Below are 24,824 nucleotides of genomic sequence, written 5' to 3'. Positions count from 1 at the left end.
GGTCCATCTCCTTCCTTCAGCTCCTCCAGGCTTGGGTAACAGGCACTGGTTTATGACCTGGCTGCCCTGCCTTGTACTGCTGGGCAGGGTGGGCTTGCTTGGTCAGAGGTGAAGAGGCTTGGGACTGGTTTTAGACGCTGTTTGAGGGAAGCTAGGGGGCTGTGCTGAGGACCAGGAGGCAGATGGGCCAGTTTTAAGCTGCTGAGCACCTGTCCTGCCACAACCCCTGTCCTGGTGTGAAGGACTGTGGTTGGGAGTCCATTTGCCTCTTGGAGAATGCAGGGTCTGGGAAAGGGAACTTGCGACAAACAATAAATCCCCTGACACCACAATAGGGACAGTTGGACGACAGAGCAAGAGCTGGGAAGGCTGCCAAGTCACAGCCAGGCCCTGGCAGGGACAGGGAAGAAACCCAAGAAGCCTGTGGACAGCCATGGAGCAACCTGCAGACAAGGTAGGAAAGGGCATGTTGGGGAGGGTAGCAGCTGTGGTGACTGATGCCATGGGGCTGAAGGGACCAAAGTCTGGAAAAAGGGGCTGGGAATGTAGTTTGGGCCAGGTTGGGAAAGCCTGGATGTTGAGCCATGGACTTTGGCCTTCTCTTTTGGTTGTGGTTTCCTAAACTCCTAAGAATCACATGTTGCCTTCACAATTGTGTGTGTGTGTGTGTGTGTGTGTGTGTGTGTGTGTGTGTGTGTGTGTGTTTGAGTTGGAGTCTCACTCTGTTGCCCAGGTTGGAGTGCTGCAGTGGTACCATCATGACTCAGCAGCCTAAACCCCGTAAGTTCAGGTGATCCTTTCGCCTCAGCCTCCCGAGTAGCTGGAACTGTAGGCATGCACCACCGTACCCAGATATTTTCTTTTTGGTAGAGACGAGGTCTCACTGTTACCCAGGCTGGTCTCAAACTCCTGGGCTCTAGAAATTCTACCACTTTCGTCTTCCAAAGTGCTGGGATTACAGGCATGAGCCACTGTACTCACCTCCTTCACAACTTCAAAAAGGAAACTTTATTTTAGGCCAAGTGATGGGGTCAGACAAAGTGATTACTTGAATGGGAAAAGCTCTTGTGGGTGTTCTGGCCACCTAGATGAGCTGGGAGCTGCAGTCTGATATCACAACCCAGGCATCAGAGTCAGCACCAGTACCCAAGGCTAGCCCGGCAGGCCCCATATACAGAGGCCACCTTTTGTCTTTAGTCTTGCCCTTGCCCTCTAGGAAATGACCAGGCAATATTCTGTGTTGGGAGAGAAAAACACTTCCGAAAGCATGATAGGCAAAATGCAGAAAGGGCCCAGGGCTGGCTGAGGGCGGGGGACCCGGCCTCTGGGCTGGACACACCCTTAAGTGACGACACTCTGAGGGTGGCTTGGTCAACTGGTCCTGCCACTGCACTGACCACAGTTGTGTTGGGCTCACACCAGTGAAACGAGGCTCTCCCAGGGTCTGAGGATTCTGTGAAGATCTCACACTTGGGATCAAGGCAAGGATGCGTGAAATCGTGCACATTCAGATTGGCCAGTGTGGCAACCAGATTGGAGCCAAGGTAAGGAGAGTCTGGTTACTGGGACCAGCTGTGCCAGTCCTTAGATGTGGCCAACCAAGAAAATTCCCTACATTACCAGGGAAAACAGTGAGTCTAGTAGATTTCATGTACTTGTTAAATATTTGATTTATTAGACAAGGGTTTTTTGTTGTTGTTGTTGTTGGAGTTCTCACTCCGTCACCCAGGTTGGTGTGCAGTGGCACGATCACAGTTCACCAAAGCCTCAACCTCCTGAGCTCGGGCGATCCTCCTGCCTCAGCCTTCCAAGTAGCTGGAACTACAAGCTTGTACCACCACACATGGCTAATTTTTTTATTTATTGTAGAGATGGGTTCTTGCCAAGTTGCCTAGGCTGGACTCAAACTCCTAAGCTCAAGCTCTTGCCTCTACCTCCCAATGTGCGTGAGCCACTGCCCCTGGCTAGACAATGTCTAAAGAGTTACAGGACACATCAAAAGCTTAGAGGGTTAATTTAACTAATGTGAATTTTGTTCATAGTTACATGTGCCTAGTAAACATCAACCATTTTACTTTTTATCATCTCAGCAATGAACTTTTCATATCTAAAAGCAATAATTTGTTGCAAAACAGTTTTCTGAAGTTTATTGGAGAATATTTTACATCCTATCACTAAGGTGTCTTTTCCTTCCTAAAAAAACCAATTTCTGTTTTATTATATGCAACAGAATATTTAAGAGGTAGGCTTTTTTTTTTTTTTTTGAGAGACCAGGATTTATTGAGAGGACAAAGAAGCTCCCACAGTGGGAGGGGACCCGAAGAGGTTGCCATGGCTTAAAGTTTTTGTGTACAGTAGCAGAAATAATTAAATACATCCCTCTGGAATATAAATGAGTTTTTCTCTCTGCTGCCTCTCTGTTTAAATTTTTCTACAAGGTACCTGATTCAATGAGCTAGCATCAAGAAAACAGGTGCCCAAACCTACACTGCCCAATTCTGATTTTAAGATGCGTTTTTGTGGTTTTTTTTTTTTTGGAGTTAGAGTCTCACTCTGTCATCCAGGCGAGTGCAGTGCAGTGATGTGCTCACAGCCACCACAGCCTTGACCTGCTGGGCTCAGGCAGTCCTTCTGCCTCAGCCTTCCAAGTAGCTGGAACTACAGGTGGGGACCACCATGACCTGCTAATTTTTTGATTTATTGTAGAGATGAGGGCATGCCATGTTGCCCAGGTTGATCTCGAACCCATGGACTCAGGCAATCCTCTCACATCTGCCTCCCAAAGTGCTGGGATTATAGGCATGAGCCACCACACCCTGCCTGACCAGTTGTACTGTGTAAAGTCTATCTAACTTGCTCTCTTTGCTATTCTGAAATTACTTTTACTAGTATAAATTGCATTAAAAGTAAGCCTTTAAAACACCTACCTTCATCCATCCATCGAAAACTCTTGGGGTTGTTTCCCTTTTGGGTGTTATGCTATGTCAATGTTGCCATGACTAAACTAAGGTTTTATTTATTTTTTGAGACAGTGTCTCACTCTGTTGCCCAGGCTGGAGTGCAGTGGTGCGATCACGGCTCACCACAGCTTCAATCTCCAAGGCTCAGGCAATCCTCTCACCTCAGCCTCCTGAGTTGTTGAGACTACAGGTGTGCACCACCACACCCAGTTAATTTTTTTTTTTTTTTTCAAGATGAGAACTTGCTATGTAGCCCAGTCTGGTCTTGAACCCCTGGGTTTAAGCGATTCTTCTGCCTCAGACTCCCTAAAGTGCTAGAATTACAGGTGTGAGCCACTGTATGGCCAAAAAAACTAAGGTTTTAAAATACAGGTGTTTTAAACCTGGGACGAAAATATTATTACTTGAAAAGGAGTTGCCATTCTTTCATGCTGCAGTGATAAGACATTCAGAACTGACAGAGGAGTAGGAGGCAGGAGCCCTGTTGCTCTGAGGTTGGAAGATAATGTGGAGAGAGGGAGTGCAGCCTCTAGATAGTGTCTTAGCTCTCACTCCAGAATCCTATTGTCTGGTGGTTAGAGCCCCAGTGATGACTTATTTGGGGCCATAATATCTTTAAGACACATTTAATTTGGAGTATCTTAGAAATTAAATGTATTTATTCTTCTACTCCCTGAACAGTGCTGGTAGTTTATTACGAAATAGAGCCCTATTATTAAGACCATGGCCAGAACAGAATTGTCATCTATAAGATATGACTGGGAAAACACCCTTGGGGATTTTAACATAAGTGAATATATTTCCATATTTAATATGTGCTTTTCCAGGGCGATCAAAAGGAGCCATCGGAGTAACTTTCTGTGTTAAGAGCTAGACATATATCTATATTAAGAAATACTGCATATAAGAGGGACCCCCCCCAAAAAGGGAATTATCTTTTGGAGAGCAGGCCCCTTGTAGCACAGGCTTCCCTTGCTAGGTAATGTTCCAGGAACCCATCGGCATCAGTGTACCAGCTAGTGTTGCTGTGAGAGGCTGCGTTCAACTTCAGTGAATTGTTTTTGAAGATTCTTTCAGTGTGTTTGCCCATTTCAGGATGGGTGATTTACGAGTGCACCTGCCCACAATGGTATGACCTCCATCCCCACCCTCCCTATTCACCCAATCTCACCCGAGCAACTTTTTTTTGGTTTGTTTTCCTGGATTAAAAAAAGTCCTCAGAGGGAAATGTTTTGCTGATGTGGAAAAGGTGAAATCAAAATTGTCAGAAGCACTAAAAGGAATCAGAATCACCAAGTTCAAAAACTGTTTTGAGCAATGGAAAAAGAGTCTTGATAGGTGTATGGTATCACATGGAGAGTGCTTTGAAGTTGACTGATGTTTAAACATGTAAGAATACACAATTTTTTATAAATAGATTCTAGATTCTTTTTGGGTCCTCCCCTCATTTGTGATCAGAAAGGCAGTATGTTTCAAATAGTTGCAAGAAAACAGCTATGTGGATTTGGCATTGTGTGTATACCTGATCATCAAAAATGCACATTGCTTAATATCCTGCAGAAGTGGAAGTTATGGGTTTTTTGAAAAACTTGATGAAAAGAAATACCCAAAGTGAAATGAGATATATAGTGAAATCAGGTAACAATTCAGTTTTGTTTTCATGTAATGAAATCTACACTTTACTGGCTTGGAGCACTTAAAAGCAAAATTAGAAACACATTGTCTGATGTGAAATTCTTTTTAAAACTTTGTCTTGTAGGGATGTAGGGTACAAGTGAGGATTACCTGCATAAATAGGCTGCATGCAGAAGTTTGGGCATCTAACTGGTCCTCACTCCCCTGGTAGTGGACCAGCTTCCCCTTGTGTTATCACATGCCCCACTCTCCTCCCTCCATTCCTCTGATATGAAATTCTAAACAGCTTTAATGTATACAGCGGCTTGAATTTAATAGATCCAAAGTCCAGTTTAATACTTTGTGTTTGACATTTTATTCAAGGAGCTCAGGAGGGTATAAAATGCAGTCTCCCTGCTACTTCACGCTGCTTACTAGAGGCAAAAGTGAATTGTGCCATGGAGTGGTCATTTACGGAAAGATCACAAGGATGTGTCGGGGAGGGACAGGCAACCCTAGGGGAATGAACCTGGGAGCACTGCCTTTCTCTGGTGCTAACACGGCCTTGTCCAGGGTCCTTCCTCCCCAAACTCCTTCTGCTTTCAGTTCTGGGAGGTGATCGGTGAGGAGCACGGGATCGACTCAGCTGGGAGCGACCGCGGGGCTTCGGCCCTACAGCTGGAGAGAATTAGCGTGTACTACAACGAGGCCTACGGTAGGGCTGGCTGAGTTTCTGCAAGCCGTGGTCCTACAGCCAGGGACACGGGCAAGAAGGCGCCAAGGCCCACGAGACAGAAATGTCAGATGAGTGACATGTGGGCTGGGGCAGGTGGCAGGCAGCATGGCACAGACCTGAGAGTGGCGGGTCCCCAAGCCCTGGGCAAGAGGCAGGGCTAGGGAAGAAGCTGCTGCACAGAGCACACAGCTTAAAACACACAGGCTAAGCACTTACCCTCCTCTTTTGTTTCTTCTGTATTTTTTTTTGAGTCGGGGTCTCGCTCTGTGGCCCAGTTGGAGTGCAGTGGCACAATCACGGCTTATCTCAGCCTCCACCTCCTGGGCTCAGGCAATCCTTCCTCCTTAGCCTCCAGAGTAGCTAGAACTACAGGTGCAGGCCACCACGCCCAGTCAATGTTTTCATTTTCTGTAGAGATGAGGTCTCACCATGTTGCCCAGGCTGGTGTCAAACTCCTGGGCCCAAGCAATCCACTTACCTCGGCCTCCCAAAGTACTGGGATTACAAGCGTGAGCTACTGTGTCTGGCCCTTGTTTTTAAATGAAAATCAGAACCATTTCTAATAGAAATAAATCTCTATCACTGGCAATACAATAAAGCAGACAATGATGAAAAAAGTGTTTTCTAGTTATCTTATACAGTTATGAGATTGCTGATGGGGTCAAAATATGGTGGAAGGTATTCAAATCTCTAGCTATCAAAAATCCCTTCCTTGAATAATTTTTTTTTTTTGCTAGTGTGACAAGGGTTTATTCTGATGAAACATTAACTTTCAGAAAAACAACAGTTTGCTGACTTCTTCCTATTTTTCTACACAGGTAAGAAATACGTGCCCCGAGCGGTCCTGGTGGACCTGGAACCTGGGACGATGGACAGTATTCGATCGAGCAGATTAGGAGGCCTCTTTCAACCAGACAGTTTTGTCCACGGTAGGTCCTTCCAAGAGGTTCCCCGGATAGGGATGCCTCCTAGTGGTGCCTTTTCTCTTCCCCTGTTCTCCCCTGCTCACTCCTTCTCACCCCAGGTAACTCCGGGGCTGGCAACAACTGGGCCAAGGGTCACTACACCGAGGGCGCTGAGTTGATCGAAAATGTGCTAGAGGTGGTGCGGCACGAGAGTGAGAGCTGTGACTGCCTGCAGGGCTTCCAGGTCGTGCACTCCTTGGGTGGGGGCACAGGCTCTGGTATGGGCACACTGCTCATGAACAAGATCCGGGAGGAGTACCCTGACCGGATCATGAACTCCTTCAGCGTCATGCCGTCCCCCAAGGTGTCGGACACGGTGGTGGAGCCCTACAATGCTGTGCTGTCCATCCACCAGCTGATCGAGAATGCAGACGCCTGCTTCTGCATTGACAATGAGGCCCTCTATGACATCTGCTTCCGCACCCTGAAGCTGACCACGCCCACCTATGGGGACCTCAACCATCTGGTGTCCTTGACCATGAGCGGCATAACCACCTCCCTCCGGTTCCCAGGTCAGCTCAATGCTGACCTGCGCAAACTGGCAGTGAACATGGTTCCCTTCCCCCGCCTGCACTTCTTCATGCCTGGCTTTGCCCCACTCACAGCCCATGGCAGCCAGCAGTACCGGGCCCTCTCGGTGGCCGAGCTCACCCAGCAAATGTTTGATGCCCGCAATACCATGGCTGCCTGCGACCCCCGCCGTGGCCGCTACCTGACAGTGGCCTGCATCTTCCGGGGCAAGATGTCCACTAAGGAAGTGGACCAGCAGCTCCTGTCTGTGCAGACCAGGAACAGCAGTTGTTTTGTGGAGTGGATTCCCAACAACGTCAAGGTGGCCGTGTGCGACATACCACCCAGGGGCCTTAGCATGGCTGCCACCTTCATAGGCAACAACACGGCCATCCAGGAGATCTTCAACAGGGTCTCTGAGCACTTCTCAGCCATGTTTAAGAGGAAAGCTTTTGTGCACTGGTACACCAGTGAAGGGATGGACATAAATGAGTTTGGTGAGGCTGAAAGTAACATCCATGACTTGGTGTCTGAGTACCAACAGTTTCAAGATGCCAAAGCAGGGCTGGAGGAAAACGAAGAGGTCATGGAGGAGGTGGAGATGGAGCCAGAAGATAAGGGATATTAACTGTGAGACAAGCCATGCTGGGTGTCACTCACAGAGTGGTTGCTCATGAGTTCCATGTCTCTCTCGCACATCCAGGCCTGTTTTGCACTACAGCACAGTGAATACCACGCACTCATCATAGCTTTGACATGGGGACTACGGGAGGGGGCGGGGAGACGCTGCCAGGCACTGGGTCTTCATGACATTTACTAACCTTAAGAGTCGAATGTTCAATGCACGCTCATTAGCTGTTTCTTTTTTAATAGCAAAGTGAATTAACCATAAAGTGGTCCCTTTGTTTCAGAGTGTTTATTGGGTATCTGCTGTGTGCACAGCCCTGTGTCAGCATCTGGACTACATGTGTGGATTTGAGTGGACTCTTGTGTTTAAGCTCGAGCAACTCTGAAAAGTACCCTGGAATCCTAACTTGGCATCCTGGGGTTGCTAAGACTCTTATCTTAGGTTCCCTTTTGTTAGCAAATACTGCTCTGCACTCTGCCTTCTTGTCATTGTTGGCCTCCAAAAAAGCACAGGCACTCACTAGTACAAGGGAAATGACAGAGCCCCAGTGCAGTTGACAAGCACTGGTCAGTTGTTTTGACCTTGTGCTCACCTCCATACACTCACTGGAAAAGGGGAAAACAAGAAAAGCCACAGCCCTCTCCAAAAAAAATGAAAAACAAAGAGGACAAGCAAAATGCAGGAACGCCAGCCCTCTGGTCTTTATTTCTGAAGAGCTAGCCTTTAACGTATATATTTATACATCTCAAGTTTCTTACTAGTGTTAGATTCCAGATCATCTTTGGCTTTCCTTCTAAAGGCCATTTTGAAATGCCCTTTTCACTTCCATTCACTAATCACCCAAAGAATGCTCTGCAGCTTCCTCGCTCTTTGAGAAAGGGCATGGCACGCTCGGCAGCCATTCAAATGGAGGAATTAAGCAGCGGTGGCTGCAGTGTCCTTCTTCGTTACGGAGGACATCATCTCATTAGGGAACTTTTACAGTTCAAATTAATTTGCAGAAGTTGCCATAAATGTTTGCATGATGACATAGCTTTAACCATTACATGATTTTAATCTGCTCCTATTACAACAGGACCAGATACACAGGAGCATAATCAAATCATCCATAACCTCTCAATTACAGCTTACCTATTTCTGACACGCAGTGCTGCCTTCCCTTCCAGCACCACAAGGGCTTGAACAACCCTCTAGAATCACTCCTGAGCTACACTATTCGGTCCATGGATAACCTACCATGGGGAGATGCTCTGACCCTCACTGCAGGAAGGAATACTTGTAGGCAACTAGGTTCTTGTCTCCCGATTTGCTTTTGCAATCAGCAATAATGAAGTAGTAGGTGGATGGTTGACAGCTGCTCACTCTGAGGAACTTCACCCTTTTCACGAGTGCATCAGAGGAAATAACGAAAATGCATACCAAGAGGAAACGAGGCTTTGCCAGTGGCATCACTGACAGCCCTCTACTGACAGAATTAAAAAAAAAAAGCACAGCAATAACTTTAAACACTTTCTGCTTGTGGTTCAAGTACTAGATTTAGTAAGAAACTGTACTTATCCACTCAGTTTTAAGTTAACAACTTCCTGAAATGCTAAAGACTTACAGCCAGTGGTTTATAAAAGAGTTATACACATGCTTCTTCTCAAACCTAAAAAGGCAATGAAATAAATGCAAGGAGAGGTATAGATTAAAATCTTTAAAAAACTTCTGCCAATTTATATTATTGTAAAGATGTTTGTTTGCTCAATAGTGATCATTAAAGTACAAAAAGCTCGATTTTAAATGGCTCAATTGCTTTATTTCAGACTAAATTCCTTTTCTTGGAGCCTAGCTACTAGACTGATTAATTTGAGTAGTTAAAAATATTTCAAAATGCATCTCACCATCCTACTCTTTCATATGGTAGAAAGAGATTAAAAAAACAACAAACTAGAAACCAAGAGAAAGCTGTCCCTTCTGATTTTGAAGAGTTTATTCCTTTAGCAGTATGGTTGCTACGGTGACATTGGTCACTGGGAGACTGAGACAGCTGTAGCATAGCATTTTCGAGCTTGTCCGACTCCTTCACTTCACACACAAGAACTACATGAATGAAGAGATGACCTGAGTCCCTCGAATATAACCCAACTAGTTAAACACTCACAAGTTAGTCTAACAGGGGGTGGTCTCCTCGGTACTGGGCACTGTTGCTCTCATCACAGTATTGGCTTGGGATTTTTTTAAAATCACAGAGCCCTGAAGAATCTTTGTTGGACAGCAAATTTGTTCTTTATTCACTTTAATCCTTTCTACATCACAAACCCTGCCCCTAAGTCTTACCTCTAATGGTCCCACCTACCTCCCTAATACATCTCTAATTGCTTGGTTGGAAAGAATTTAGCCTTTTGCTTATTAGCTACTTTGCTACCAAAAAGGCTTCTCAGCCTTGTGATTCATTCATTCCTGTCCCCTGTAATGAAGACACCTCCCAGTACCATAATCTTGGGGACTGGAGCACTGAACTGAGGTGCCCTAACCACCAAACAGCAGAACAGTTGCCCCAAGTGAAAAACTTGGGGGTCCTATCCTGCTGCCACCAAGCAGTCCTGCTCTCCCATTCAGTCTGCTGCTTCTCCTTGTGTGGTCTGCACTGAGGACTCAATAAAACCTAAAGGTCAAGTGTCAGGGCAGTGAGTCATCCCCAGAAGCTGAGAACAAAGACATCTTCTCGGGCTTGTCCTTGGCACTGCTGAGCATGGTCCCGATGGATGATTGTAAGCTTAAGTGCCACGCACGGTGAAACTGGTAACACGGTAGTGTTTCAAAATTTCCTGCCCAAATTTATTCCTCCACTCTTCTAAAACAGATAAAATCAAGCAGTTAACTTTACAAAGGTGTTTTACCTTGGCCAAGTCTCCCAAGTTCCAAAGAAAGATAAAAAGAAAAACTTGCAACAATTCATCCCTAAATATTTAATGAACGAACAAACCACAGAACTGCTGTTGTCATCACTGCAGCCCAGACCTGTAGTCAAGAAGCTTAGATTTTAATTTCAGTTTGGCCATCAACTCAATAAGCAAGTTGCTGAACAGCTTTGTCTTGTTTCCTACGAGAAATGCTACCAGAATATAAAGAATCACTTACAAAATAATGTGAAACGCATTTTGTGCTTAAATTTGAACATAAATACCTGTTCTCTACAGGTTTTAAGTGCACAATAAAAAATGAGTATTGCGCTTTAGTATATGCTCCTCCCCTAATCTATGCTCTTAAGCAGCACTTCCTGGAGACACTGGTGCCTAAAACAAAAGGCTGAGGCCGGTGGGTAACAACCAACCCACTCCTCCAACATAACTGCAGTTCAAAGATAAAGGAGACAAAGCCTCACCAACAGCGTCTCATTTTGACCACCAATTAATGTCATGTAAAACAACTTTCTACTCTGAGACATTTTCAAGGTGTTTTCTATATCCCTTTGGTCACTAAATACTAAATCTGCTCCCCACAAGAAATCCTGCTTCATATGGTCAAAATCACACGGTAGTGCAGACAGTTCCTACAAAGTCCAATGGAAACTAAAAACCAGCAGTAAGAGTGAACCATACTTCAATTTATTGGCAATGTCAATTTACGAACAAGACAGGCATTTTTTTTCATGAAGTGAGATCGTTTTCAATCTGCCATAACATGTGCCCACACATCTTCACCTTGAAAATGTAGCATTTTAAGCTTTAGTCAGGGTCTAGGAGGAAAAGAGAAAATGCAACAGTTGCTAACTAATTCTCCGTGTCTTCTTAAAAATCCAACATGAATATGAGAAATAACTTCTTGTTCGTGAACTGTAAAAGAGAACCGTGGCTTCGATTCACACGAGCAGCATGAAAGCTGTCATACAAAATGCTAGTTCAAGTGCACGGCCTTGGCTGAGCAGGAGCTTCGCTATGTAAAACTAAACACTCTCATAGTAATAAATAAACTGCTGTGCCTTTAAAAGACACTAAAATCTCCCTCTGCTAATAAGGTGGGGACCCCATCCCTGGAGGACCTAACAGAGAGGCTCATGTTTTGTTTCCTGGAGCCGACACTACTTCCTAACCCAAAGGACATGGCAAAGTCACGGAGTTAGGTGCAGAATCAGGACCAGCTCTGCTGCAGAGAGGCTGAGTGATTTTCTCAGCTCACTGTTAAAACAAAACAACCCAACATAAAACCGGGTCTCATTACTCAGAATTATGAGATTAGACAGAGAGCCCCTAGAAAACGGGCTAAATTCAAAACACTACATCTCCAGACTTGTAATAAAATATTTACTAATTCAAAATGAAAATGAAAAGTGCTTAGGGGAGACAGTTCCAATAAGTAAAAGTGCTCATAACCACAAGCTGCCAAAGGATTAATATTTATCACGTTTCTGCGGGTCTGAAGCTTTTTCAAAGCAGAACAAGAAAATTAAATCTGAAAAACATCTGACTATTTTCCTTGCTCATCTTTGAAATTACGTGAAGAAAGTGGTTTGGAGGTCAAATCACTTTTGCAGTATGGAGCACAAAAGCTTGAGCTTATCACCTGCACAAAACCATCTTTTTACTTCGTGAGACGGTAACTTTATATCACCAGCACCTCTGGAGAAGTAACATGAACCTAACGCTCTGAAAGCATAAGTTTAGCAGCAAAACAGTATTCACGGCAGGTCTTGCAGATTTTATTGCTTGATAAAATAGCAGGACCCCTGGCTGTTCCTGCAGCCCTTATGTTTAGGAAGCAGTGATTTGTGAGAACATTAGCAGATGTGGGGGAAATAAAAACGTAAAGAACAGTAATTTTTCATGTTCCTGAACTGTTATGTAATGCCAACAGCAATTACAAAAGTGGGGAGTTTATCCTCCCAATTATTTGATTTTATGCAGACAAATGAAACAGGTTTAATTAAAGTAAGACAGAGCTCTACCTAAGGATTGCTAAATGAACTGAAAATCAACGTGCCAATTACTTTTGCTTGTCAGAGCCCGAAAGGATATTCTTTTATTATGCCACGGTACTTCTATAACCTATATGTTTTAAATTATTATCCCAATTACTAATTTCTACATGCACTGATTGATTAAAAAATGGATAGAAGCCAAAACTAAAATTACTTTGATCTTTATAGTGCTCTAAAAATTTAAGATAAAACTGTTCTTCTAAGTAAATCATTAACTTACAGATTATTCCTTTTTTACTTTCACAATTTTTACGCTGCTGCCAGAAGTCTTCTCGGCATTTGCTTTGAATTCTGTCTTCAGTGCATCTCTCACTGCTTTTGCACATATCTGGGAGTATCGGATGTAGCTGGAAGAAAATGAGAAAAGCTATAGAGTTAATTACCAATATTCCATGGCCAGACGGTTATATTACTGAGCTTTTGTTTTTCTTCCTATAATTGTAGTTTTGGTCTGGTTTTACATTACCATAGAACTGAATTTAAAAATGACTAATGGCAAAAGGAATCTATACAAAGAAAAAAACCACTTGAAATAAATGTAATAAAGTATTACTCAGTGTTTGGATGGGTGATTTTTAATTTTTCTTCTTTGTACTGTGTTTCCTCTTCAGTGTATACTCATTTAAAATAAAAGATGCATAAATTAAAAAAACCCCCACAATACAGAAAAAAAGACCAAATTAAAAAATTATTTCCCTGATAAATTATTTAAAGGCTTTCCTGAGAATATTGAATTCTGTTTCACAAGTCTGCCATCGAAAACTTCTCCTAATTAAGATTTCTAAATTAAACTGAAAAGTCTTTAGAGAGTATTATTGATTCTTGAAAAATTCTAAAAACCTGCTTCCTGTTTGGTAGATGGACTCCCATCAACATCTTTCCAAGATGTCAGATCACTTTTCACACTTATGAAACAGGAAGAGGGGAGGGAGTGCTGTCTATCTTTCTCAAGTTTTAGAATTTATTTGTGGGCACCAGAGTAAGAGTTCCAATGCCTGTTTCCACTCTTACTAGCTGGGTGACCTTTGGCTGTTTAGCCTTTTCAGCTTGCTAATTCACCTGTTAAAAAACAATACAATAAAAGGATAAAAATACCGGCTCTTCTGGTGGCTGGAAGAAGGAAAGACAATGGGTGAAAAAGCATAGACCACAGAGTAGGAAGTTTAGTGTGTGTGACGCGAACTATCATCCTTTCAATTCTACAAAACTTTGCTTCGTCTCAAGCCAGGAAACTCAGTTGCTGGGTAGTCGTAAGTACTGACAAAATTTTACTACTGGAAGGTGTTACTCCACCTAGTCAACTAACAAGGTGTGCTACCTGGAGGAAGATACTTTTGCTCAATCTGGTACGCAGGTTAAAAAAAAAATCGGATGTCACACCCAGACCAACCGTTTGCCACTACACTCCACCCCATGTCCTTAGTGAGTTTCATATTTGAACTCAAGAGCCATCACTCACTTTTTACCCATAAGGAAACCTGAGATCAACAGGAGCGAACTTAAAAACAAAAATGCATGTAGATAAACTATAAAAAGCTTCACCCGGATGCCGCAAAGGCCAAGTGCCAACAATGGTTATATTAAGGAGAGATCTCCGCGCCCTTCTATTCCCAAGTTTCATGTAACTATGACACGTCTACGGTATAATTCAAGTATTCCTCTAAAAGGAAAAGGCCTCCTTCGTTAAGAATTGTCCTTTTTTGAGGAGTGTCTCGAGTTTCCAAGGGTGTCACGTGCTCCTCGGCCTGGAGTCAGGTGCTCTGTGGCCCCCGGCAGGTAGGCAGGCAGGATTCACAAGCCTGGGTCACACGCCAAAGGCAGTTGCCCGAGCCCCGCGCCCCGGGGAGACGTCGCGCAGCCGGCGTGCTTGTCCACAGCGACGCCATCTTGGCGATGGCGCCCGAGGCCCGGCCCGGCTGGTGGGTAGCGCGGCCCAGGCCACGCGCTGGGCCACGAACCCCTGCAGTGCCGGGCGTGACCTCTTGACACCCGGAGGCGCGTGGGGCCACCGCCCCCGTCTTGCCCAGTGTGACCTTCTGACACCCGGACGCGCGCGGGCCGGGCTCTCGACGCCCTTCCCTCTGGAGGCCTGGCCCTACCTGAGTCCAGCCTGTCGCCAATATGCCACCATTATGTCGCGAGAACGGAGCGCGTCGGGTCGAATCGCTAGGACGCCCTCAATGTCGGCTCAGCCGGGCGGTTCAGCAGCCGGAAGGGAGGACCTAATAAGCGGAAGGGGCGGGGCGTGCGGACCTGCCAATCGCCGCTTCCTGCCCCATCCCGCCCTCCCTCGCAGCCCCTGCTGCCCCGTCGTGGAAGCCCCCCGGCGCCGGGAGCCAATGGGTGCACGCGGCAGTGGCCGCGAGTGCCAATCCTCGGGCGGGCTGGCCGGCCGCGGCTGTCCATTGGTTCTGCGAGCGCCCCGGGCGTGTGCCCCCCCGGGCTTCCGTAGTGCCGCCGCGGGATGGGGGCCGGGGTAAGAGGGCTGAGGCGGGCGGGTCAGTGGGCACCCCGGCTCCCGTGGGGGCGCGGAGCAATGTGGTCGGGAGGACGAGAGTGCGAAGCTGCGCGGACGCTGTCCTGCGAGGGCCTGGGTCTACACCGCTCCAGGAGAGCGGCGCCGGCCTTTGTCCTTCCAGAGAGCAGACACTTAGAAAAGCATTGAGCCTCGTTCTCCCGCAGTTAAGTGAAGAAAGCCAAACCCTGGCGGCCAGAGTGGAGCCTCCCCCGCCAAGTGTACCAACTCTCGGCAGTTTTTGCAGTTTCAGGACGTGAGCTGGGATGTGGCGAGGCCCAGAGCAAGAAAACTGGCCGAGATGGAGAGGGAATACAAGCAGGTTGGCGGCACAAGGAGGTCCCCACGTCGACAGTGAAAATTCTCATCTGGGGCCTCCTGTTAGAGCCGAACTCTAGCCCTGCAACGCGCGTAGTCTAGCAATTAGTGTTTCTTAAAAGGAAAAAAAAAAAGTTTTTACTCTTAAAGAGAAATCATAATCAAGAAAACATCACAGTTAAAAAAGTTTTTATTAACAAGTTTTTAGTTCATATGTTAATTTTTAAAAATACGAAATAGATGCTCAATAGTCCAGAAGTTTCATTTGTGAACACTTTAGTCCAGTTTAGTCTTAAATGCATTTGTTTGCTGTGGATTTATATTTTCACAGGTAAAAGCTATGAATTACCAGCTATTTTGGAAAACGAAAATCATTAGAGCAGAGTTTAAAAAATCAAACGAAGGATAAGGATTTGTTTAAAAATATTTTATCATTAGGGCACTACACCTTTTTCAGAACAGGCATAATTTACAGAAATTACCCAAGACAACTTCTTATCAAATGTCAATATTTAGTAATGTTTTGTTTAGGTGAAATGTTATTTCAGTTGCAAAACCATTTCTGGTTACAAGAAAAAAAAAATCAAACCTTATGGGATTTAACTTGCTTTTACAAATGTTCTGAGAAGTCTTAAGCTAAACTATTTCAAGTAGAAAACCAATAATTTCAAAATAGTTTGTTATAATATTTCCGTGGTTTATGTACATATATTAGCTGGTCTCTGAAAGGAAACCTGACTAGAAGTTTATCATATGAAGCATTGTAAAATAAAGTCAAAAGCTAATCACCTTTTAACAAACATACTCTGTATGCAACAACTACAAATACCAGAGCTATTATTTAGTGGTGGATAAGTGCTGCTACAAAATGCAAAACAAAATAACATTTATTGGATTGTTTTGCAGTCTGCAGTTGCCTTCTGGCATTCAAAATAAGGATTCCCTGTAAATACAAGCTGCAGTGCAATTCACTTGCTGGTTAGTTTAAGCCAATCCTTCCTCTCCCCTTTATCCTTTGTTCTCCCCCACCACTCCCAGCCCTGCAGTGGCACCATATTATTAAAAACATTAAGTACCTGGGGTTTACGCTTCAGATTAAGACATCATTTGAGTAATTTCAAATGATGTACAGCTCTTCATGTAAAAAAAGATGTTTTGTGGTCACAATTACTTCAAAAAGTAATTATATTCAAATAACCTGACATATCATGCCTTAGCAATTACAAAACCATGATTTTGACACATGGCAATTTATAAGTTAGGCAAATGTGAAATGCTAAAAGATGTGAACAGCTGTTCTGTTTAAGTTTAGAATGCTGCAAAACTCAGGTAATGACTTTTTCAGTTAACATAACCAGCCCACGATACAGCATACTAAATCACTAAGTACAAATCCAAGGAAGGTAATGCCTTTACTAAGTTACAAAACTTTGGCAAATTAATACAGTACTCTTTAATACAATAAAACCATATTTTTGTTGGAGTCATATATTACTTCAGTGATAATTCTCACTCCAAAAATATTTACGTACTAAACCAAAACACTGTGGTTTTTAGTGGTGTTTTATAGCAGAGTAACTTATTTTATACAAATTAATACCTTTTAAAACTACATAATTTCTCCTGTAAGTTCCCTTATGAGCTATTGAGTGTATAGCAATGTAATGTATGTCTTAGGGGGTGGTGCTGCTGTCCTGGGATTGGTCCAAAGCCAGGTAGACTTATGGTGCACGAAAAGCTTTAAAATTCTACCTGAAGGAGATTCAACGCCAATACCTATTTCCAAGGACCTTTCAAAAAATTAAGTTTCCACATAAATACTGGAACCCTTCGAATGACAGTCATTTCAAACACCATTTTCGTATGATCCCTTTTATTTAGAAGCCCTGAATCTGTTTTGATCAAGTACCTTAGCCTTATGTCAGCTTATTTAAAAAAATTCTACCTAAAATAGAATTGTATTTTTTAAGTAACAAATAAATATATTGCCAACTTGGAGAGACCTGGGCACCCAAGGTTGTCTACCAATTTCCATGATCATTTCTCTATAAATGCTGCCGCCGCCATTGGAGTCCTTATGCTTCCTCTTGCTGAAGCTGTCAATTCTTCAATCTCAGCATTTAATTTATGTATTACCCATTCCATTGCTTCTCGGCCCTTAAAAAAATCCAATACATTTATTGTTACCCAGTGAGAGCAAAGGTATGTATCAAATAAATGACACACCAGGAAGTAACGAGCAACGTTCCAAGCATAACTAAACTTCATGATGACAGATTGTTTTGTCCTTGCTTTTTCTTTTCCAACGTTATTTAGCAAACATCAGCTGGCTCGATCATAAACTGATTTCTATTTTGTATGCAAAAGATACTCTGAAAAGAATCTACAATTAAATGATAGGATGTCTTATTTATTTCATGATTCCAGTGTCCCCTTTTTGGGAGTGAGAAGTTAAAACTCCTTTTTATGTCTACATTTTAAACCAAAATCCTGTGTAAGGCCCAGCAGAATCTGGTCCCCAACTCCCTCCTCAGCCCTTTTCTCATGGTGTTCTATGCATTCTTTCAGGAATAGAAAGAGCATTTCCCACCTCCTGCCTCAGGGTCTTTGCCCAGGCAGCTCTTCCACCCAAAATACTCTTCCTGCATACCCCTCACAACCAACCTAGATGCACACGGCACTCACCAGAAACATCAGGTACTCAACACTCAGGAAGCACCCTCATACCTTTTGGCACCTTTCCTATCCTAATGACATGTGGTGTGATTAATGCTGCCTGCCTCTTAGTTCCATAAGGTCAGGGAACACATTTGTCTTGCTCCCTGCTATACCCTCAGTCTAGCCTAGCACTCTGTCTGGCACAGTGAAGGCATCTATGAGTATCTTTGCTCAATGACTATATTAAATGTGCTATAAAACAGTGTATGAGGAATCTCTTTCTCTAAACTTATCCTGTTTTAAATCATGCATTCTCAATGAGGAAAAATTGGTTGGGGGGGATAGAAAAAAAATCTTTTATGTATACAACACATATTTGATATTAAGTAATTTCATGGCAATTAGGGGAAAAAATGTCTAAAATGGACTGGAGGGGATATGTAATGACAAAAAGTTGATACACAGAACTTTTAATGACACAGTTACACATCACCCAGCCCTTCCTATGTGCTGGGGTCCAGGTCACGCACACTTTCCATATCTCACTTCATGCCAACCCTATAGCATGGGTAACCTCCACTTCACAGACGGGAAACTGAGGCGTAAAAAGATTAACTTAATAGCCCAAGGTTAAAAGGCTGGCAAGAGAGTTTGAAATGTGAACCCCCCAGAGCCTGCACAAGTAAATGCCTCCTACTCTGTGGCTTTTCACTGCAGAGTGGGTGAGACCTTACAAGGACAAACACCACTCAGCACCAAGCTCCTCCAGGACATGAACCCAGGGAGTAACAAACAAGCAAGAAGCAGCCTTACTTACTTTATTGGCATTTGAAGATATTGTACTTGCCATGAGTCCTTCAAGGTAGCTACTGAGGCTGACTCCTTTCACAGTGATTATAGCTTCTTGAGTCAAAGTAGTTCTGGAACAAAACACATTCAAACCACTTTAGATAACCCAACTTTTATTAAAAAAAAACTGGTAAAAAAATTGTTATACACTCTATAAAATAAGTTTTTATTAAAACACTTTTAACTCACTTTTCTGGGTCCTGAGGATGTGGTTTGTATATAAGTCTCTCATCTACTGAAACCATATTTGTAAATGAAATCTATAGAATGGGGGGGGGAAAGGATCAAATCATTTTGGAGCTAAAGATTCAAAACATTTCCAAAATCAACATACAAACCAAAATCTTCCTCCTAAACATACAAAACCAACAAATAAGCCACTGCTATTACTGCATAAATATAAAAAACTATCTGCTGCCTACATTTTTTTTCCAGTCTCACTTTGTTACCCAGGCTAGAGTGCAATGGCATAATCATGGCTCAATGCAGCCCTAACCTTCAGGGCTCAGGTGATTCTTCCATCTCAGCCTCCTGAGTAGCTGGGATTGCAGGCATGTGCCACCATGCTCAGTTAATTTTATTTTTGTAGAGATAAGGTCTTGCTATGTTGCCTAGGCTGGCTCACTGCCTACATTTTATTTAAAACAACATCATCAAAAAAAAAAAAACTCCACAAATTGAGAATATAATAATGGTGTACACATGATCCCAAATTCATTTCCTTGAGTGCTAACTCATAAAGACAGGTAGGATCATTAGCCTTGGGAAACTACAAACAGGGCAAAGTCGATGCAGCACGAAAGCAGGGATTTTCTAAGCCACACTGAGAACATGCATTCACTCACAGCTCAACTAGGAGACAAAACAAACATTAAACCAGACAGTTCAAAATTAAAACAGAAGGAAGCCACCACTTACATTAGTAGATTTAAGTTCCATTGTTTTCTCTAGAGGATCAACTACAGAATGTTCTTGCACATACGTTTTGGTTCTTGCTGCACCAATGAGCTAAGTAAAACATTCAGAATCAGTAATCAGAGGAGAAAGAATCTTACCAAGTGTATCGATATTATATCTGAATATTTTATTTTATTTAAAAATGTGTTAAAGTATCTTGAACTAAAAATCTGTTTTGAAATCAACCAGAAGAAAATGACAGAGGTCAGAAAGGAGGCTTATTCCCACATCACAAATGAGACAGCCAGAGGCAAAAGCCTTTCCCAGAGGCAATCAGGAACGAGCCCACTGAGAATGCCCCCAACAAAAGGCTTCCTGCTGAAACTGCTAGGGTGTGACAACAGGGCTGAGACTGAACTTTGGTAATCAAAAGAGCTGGGAAACAGGGTCTAGAACAAGGTGAGCTCAAGGGCATGTGTCAGTGTCTTCCTAGAGCACTCCAGGGACAGGGCACCTCGACTTCATCCTCACAATGGAGGATGACATCAGCATCAGTGTCACTACACATGCTATGACCCCAAGGCCACCCCCTGGCCTTGTCCATCTGTGTCCCCATTACCTAATGCCATGGTTTGTATGAAGTAGGCTGTCAGTACATCCCTGTTGAAAAACATGAACTGCAGTTTTCAGAGTGGACCTACTTTCCATCAAGAGACCCTCTACAGAGACCCGGGTCCTCTTATTACACTTGTTTTCTCCATGATGATAAATTGGTATTCTAGGTTCTTGCTGGCTAAATCAGCTCACTAAAGCCCACTCTTTTGAAACTAAGTAGAACTGTTTCTTAAATGTACAGGAAGGAGTAGACCTTGGAACAGATGTGGCACTAGCAAGTTCAAGGACATACTCCTTATTCAAGTGCATAACCCACCACTAACCCCAGGAACTACCGTCCCACAATCACGATCAGACCATCACCATTACTTCTAACTCTCAGGACTGGTCTTCAGTGCTGGCAAAAGCAGGAAAAGCAGAAGAGAACTTCTTTTAGACTGCAAAGCATTAGCGGGCTTCCTTCAGAGGTTTTACCAGTTGCCTTCATGAAGACTGTAATAATATTTCCAATTCATTATACACTCATAACTCAAGTTTATTATAATACAATTTGAACTGATGCAAAAATGACATTCAGAATTGGCTCCCACAACCTATTTGAAATTATAATGTGGTTTAGAAAACTTCTCTCCAGCAGTCACATTTCTCTGGGAATGAAGACACACTTACAGACTTCACGATGGAAGGCAGTCCCCACTCTGTGCTGAGAAGCCTATGGCTGTGCAACTTTCCAGAGGAATCTATATGTCTGTCCAGCACATCAACTCCAACTACGCTTGGGTTCATAGGGTTTGGGTACTTTTGCATTGCAGCTGTTGTGACGGTTTCCCACGGGTGGCTGCCAATATGAACCAAAAAACAGACATTTAAAAATGTGCACATGAACCAAACAATCTTTATAACCCATCAAATCATTCTTTACAAGGGAAGTTTAATGAGTTTACTCAGTGAAAATTACTTTCTGAAACATGATCATGGGAGATCAATCTACATTTTTAACAGACTTCGGTATTTTTCTACAACACAGGTTATATAATACAATTGACTTCTATAAAGATCCAAGTAGCCTATAGAGCACTAAGATATAATTTCTTACACAGTCATTCCTATTTACTGTCACCCGCTTCCACATGTACATTTTGTTCCTAGGAAAAACTACTGATTCATGAAAATGTACTTAAAAATTACATTCTACTGAAACAAATAGAAAGAAGTGTCATTAGACCATTTCTTCTTTTGTCTGACCCCATTTTATGAGGTTATAAAAAGAACTTATAGGCACCGTAAATTCTTATAGGGATTACAAGACCCAAAGCATTATTGACTAAATTACTAAAATTTTTCTCTATATTAATGTAATAAATAACAATGGTTCCTCCAATCAATCTTTATCCATTGTTTTTCCTCAAAGGAGGGATTCTGAGTTGTTTTGAAAGGGCATTCGATACAATAAAGTGTTCTTAAGGCGCTCCTAATATGCTATTTTCTAATATTCTCTTTTAGTATAATAAGCATTTGCTTATCACCTAGCATTGAAGTGGTAATAATATCACATCATTGAAGAGCTTGCAGCATCTTTATCTTCTTGAAAAAGCACATGTGCTTTGGTGATTCTAAATGTGATGTACCTTTGTTCACTTCCCAACTTCTGTGAATAAGACGCTTGTACAAAAGACATCCTTCTCAAAAGAACCCCTTATTAAGTACAATCAGTATTGACGGTGATTTAGTCCACCTGCAGGCTGATTCTAACCCTGTCTGAACCATTTATCCATGCTCTCACCTTCATCGAAAGGAAAAAGACAAGATCTGGGGATGATGTTTCAAGGGACACCGACTGATAAAACTACACAGCGTTACTTTTTCTAAAAGTAAAACAGGTAGACATTAATCTATTTCAACTTTTTCACAGAATTCAGACTGACAACTACACCTTGTTGACAGAAGAAAAATCTCAGTTCCATTAATTTCCCAGAATTTTGGACAGCTACGTCATTTTTAATGCTTTCATTTCCTCTGTAACACTGCATAAATGAATCTCTTTCTGTTTTTAATTTCCAGCTTTGCGCAGAAATCAATGGAGGTATAAGCAGAGCTGCTTCATAAATCTAAACAGTCCCCACAAATCTAAACAGTCCTGATAACAGGCCAAGCACTCTGTTACCAAGGCAACCATCTAAAATGACAATCAGATGAGTCCTGCCCTGCCTCCACCTAGCCCTACACCATGGGGAGCTGGCCTCCATGCACTTCTCTCTCTCCTCTTTAAAAAATTAGTAATTGCATGGTTTCGGGTGAAGATACATGAATTGTAATTTAGTCCATCTCTCCTCTCTGAGCCTGCCTGAAAACATCAATGTTGACAGAGTTAGGCTAAGACCGCTTTCCCAACTCAAGTATTACAAAGACATCTTATGATTAACAGTCTTCCAGCAATTAACATTAACTGTATTAGTGTAATTATGTGAAAGAGATCCCACACTGGAAGACATTCAGCGCCCAAATTCAAGTGGGTCAGGAGAGCTTGGCTGTGGCTTACTGCGCTGTCCAGTTTCTTCATCTCCAACACGAGAAGACATTGTTAACTTTACTGAGCCAGTGACTATGTCTTGACTGATTTACCTAAATGTAACCAATTCAAAGAACACTGCCCAGCACATACTGGACATCCCGGTTGAAGGAATCAATGAATGACTTCAATTGCATGCCAACTACATGCTAGGTAGGTCTCAGAAGGAAGGGTTAGAAAATCAAAGATGAATGAGATGTAGAATGATAACTTAGCTATCATTGGAGAGTAACACCCGAAGGTGAGAAACAACAAAAAATGGTTAAGATTTGTGAGGGGAGATTATGACCTGGATTTCAGGTGGGCTGAGTCTGAAGCACCTGTGAGACAAGTGGGTAGTGATGTCTGTTAGGCACCTGAAAGGTCTGCAGCTCTAGGTACAGACGTGGGTGCCATAAACGAGTGTATATCAGTTGGGACCTTGGCCAAATAGCTCAGATTATCTGGAGAGAAAGCATAGATCAGGGTTTCTTCACCTAGGACAGGTACGGCATTCATTTAGATATTTTTATCTTCTAGGAGGAAGGTCCCAGAGCTTTAATCAAATCTCAAAGAAGTCTGTGACAAAAAGAAAAAAAAAAAGACAGAGATAATAGATGAAATGCAACACAGGAAGGCTAACAACAGAATCTCACTGAACATTTACACTGAAAGAGAAAAAGGGACATTTTAAGAAAAAGGCAGAAGGAGGGGAGAGGGAAGCAGGGACCAAGCCAGGAAAAAGAGTATTAGGGAACACAAGCAGGAAGATGGTTTGAAGGAGACTCAGTGCCAAGAACTTTTGAAGTACTCAAACCAGGAAGAGGACTGGCATTAAGCATCCCAGGTGCTGAAATGGACTGGTGGCCAGGTTAAAGAACATCAGAAAGACCTCCCAAAAGACTGTAAACAATAGGGAGAAAAGAGACCTTCCTTCTGATTCTAATTTTCTATACTTTCCAAGATACAGCGGACCCTCAGAAATGTCTTATTCACAGAGTATGTACAAATGTTGACAATTTCTTTTAACACTACCCTCTGAAACACTTTTAAAAATTTGGACACTCAAACTAAAATATACCACAAAGGGATAAAAGTTAAAACGGTGTGGCAGCAATAGCCAAGATCAGTGGAACAGAAATAGTCACCTATATATAAATCACAGCAGTGTTTATGACAAAGGTGACATTTTGAATCAGCGAGAGAAAGGTGGACTAACCAATAAAGAGTATTAGAATTACAAATGAACTATTTAGGCTGGTTGTAGTCTTGGCTCTTATGTATATGGAATCACAGAACTGGAAGTGAATTTCATTGCCAACACATAGCTGGCTCAAGGCCTATTTCTGCTACTTAAAATTTCACACTAGCCCAAAAGGGCTAGTTACTGAACTCAAAGATACCCACATTGGTAGGCCCGGGCTGCACGGTCACCTTCCATCTCTCAGATGAAGATGGGCAACTCAGGGCCTGGAGGCCCAACTTCACCCGAAATTCGCCTTAGGAGGTGAGACACTCCACCCCAGCGGTGGCCGGACTCCAGGGAGAACCCCCGCCTCCCTCTCGGAATCCTGGGCCCGCGTCCTGCCAGGTGTCGAAAGGCCCGATGTGGCAACTCTGAGTGCTGTCAAAGACCTCGTGCTCCGCGACGCCCCCACGACCTCCGGAGGCCGCGGGCGCCCGAGGCCGCCTCCCGGGGGACCTGCCGGAAGTGGCTTCGGCCGCCCTCCCGGACGGGTGGCGGCCCGGGCCTGGAGGCCAGAGTGCCTCGGGGTCGTGACCTTGGGTCCCATCCTGCGTCTCCCCACGGTTGCCGTGGGCCCCAGGCTCGGCCCTCCTCGTTAGGCCCGACGCCTGGAAGCTTCGTGAGGGTCGCCTCCGCCTCGCCTTGGCTCCAGGCCCAACTTTCCCGCCCGTCCCAGAGTGGCCTCCGCGCCCCAAACTTACTCAAAGACATGCTCGGAAGTCCAGATCTTCATGGTGTCGGCGGCCCACGCGACGACCGGGCAGCGAATAGGGGACGACGAGGCAAAGAGGCGACACCGGCCCCC

The 24,824-nt window shown here is 43.6% G+C and overlaps 3 protein-coding genes across 13 annotated transcripts; 1 reads left to right on the top strand and 2 right to left on the bottom strand.

The window, feature by feature from the left end:
• Window positions 1-1,283: 1,283 nt before the first annotated feature.
• On the top strand, window positions 1,284-7,630 carry TUBB1 (tubulin beta 1 class VI). 9 transcript variants are annotated; one of them, XM_021717335.1, is made up of 5 exons: window positions 1,488-1,544; window positions 5,181-5,289; window positions 6,129-6,239; window positions 6,335-6,360; window positions 6,433-7,630. In XM_021717335.1, exons 1-5 carry the CDS (start codon window positions 1,488-1,490, stop codon window positions 7,411-7,413), a joined length of 1,284 nt encoding a protein of 427 aa, XP_021573010.1. In that variant the 3' UTR covers window positions 7,414-7,630. The 9 variants fall into 9 exon arrangements, with proteins under 9 accessions (XP_021573008.1, XP_021573010.1, XP_021573016.1 ...); XM_021717341.1 differs by having other exon boundaries at window positions 6,335-6,427; window positions 7,034-7,630; XM_021717339.1 differs by having other exon boundaries at window positions 6,335-6,459; window positions 6,706-7,630.
• Window positions 7,631-10,981: 3,351 nt separating this feature from the next.
• ATP5E (ATP synthase, H+ transporting, mitochondrial F1 complex, epsilon subunit) lies at window positions 10,982-14,620 on the bottom strand. The gene is made up of 3 exons (XM_008067545.1): window positions 14,473-14,620; window positions 12,594-12,720; window positions 10,982-11,134 (listed from the first exon to the last, which is right to left on the bottom strand). The coding sequence occupies exons 1-2, from the start codon at window positions 14,502-14,504 to the stop codon at window positions 12,597-12,599; spliced, it is 156 nt and encodes a 51-aa protein (XP_008065736.1). The 5' UTR covers window positions 14,505-14,620; the 3' UTR covers window positions 10,982-11,134; window positions 12,594-12,596.
• A 758-nt stretch (window positions 14,621-15,378) lies between these two features.
• Window positions 15,379-24,823, bottom strand: PRELID3B (PRELI domain containing 3B). 3 transcript variants are annotated; one of them, XM_008067544.2, is made up of 6 exons: window positions 24,721-24,823; window positions 20,895-21,063; window positions 19,632-19,721; window positions 18,903-18,973; window positions 18,682-18,784; window positions 15,379-17,363 (listed from the first exon to the last, which is right to left on the bottom strand). In XM_008067544.2, the coding sequence occupies exons 1-6, from the start codon at window positions 24,750-24,752 to the stop codon at window positions 17,244-17,246; spliced, it is 585 nt and encodes a 194-aa protein (XP_008065735.1). In that variant the 5' UTR covers window positions 24,753-24,823; the 3' UTR covers window positions 15,379-17,243. The 3 variants fall into 3 exon arrangements, with proteins under 3 accessions (XP_008065735.1, XP_021573017.1, XP_021573018.1); XM_021717342.1 differs by having other exon boundaries at window positions 18,678-18,784; window positions 24,721-24,817; XM_021717343.1 differs by lacking the exon at window positions 19,632-19,721 and having other exon boundaries at window positions 24,721-24,817.
• Window position 24,824: the final 1 nt, after the last annotated feature.

This window comes from Carlito syrichta, unplaced genomic scaffold, assembly GCF_000164805.1.
Source record: "Carlito syrichta isolate Samal-C Ts95f unplaced genomic scaffold, Tarsius_syrichta-2.0.1 Scaffold309702, whole genome shotgun sequence".
NCBI lineage: Eukaryota > Metazoa > Chordata > Mammalia > Primates > Tarsiidae > Carlito > Carlito syrichta.
The sequence above is the reverse complement of the archived record's forward strand: the minus strand, read 5'-3'. Positions and strand labels throughout refer to the sequence as shown.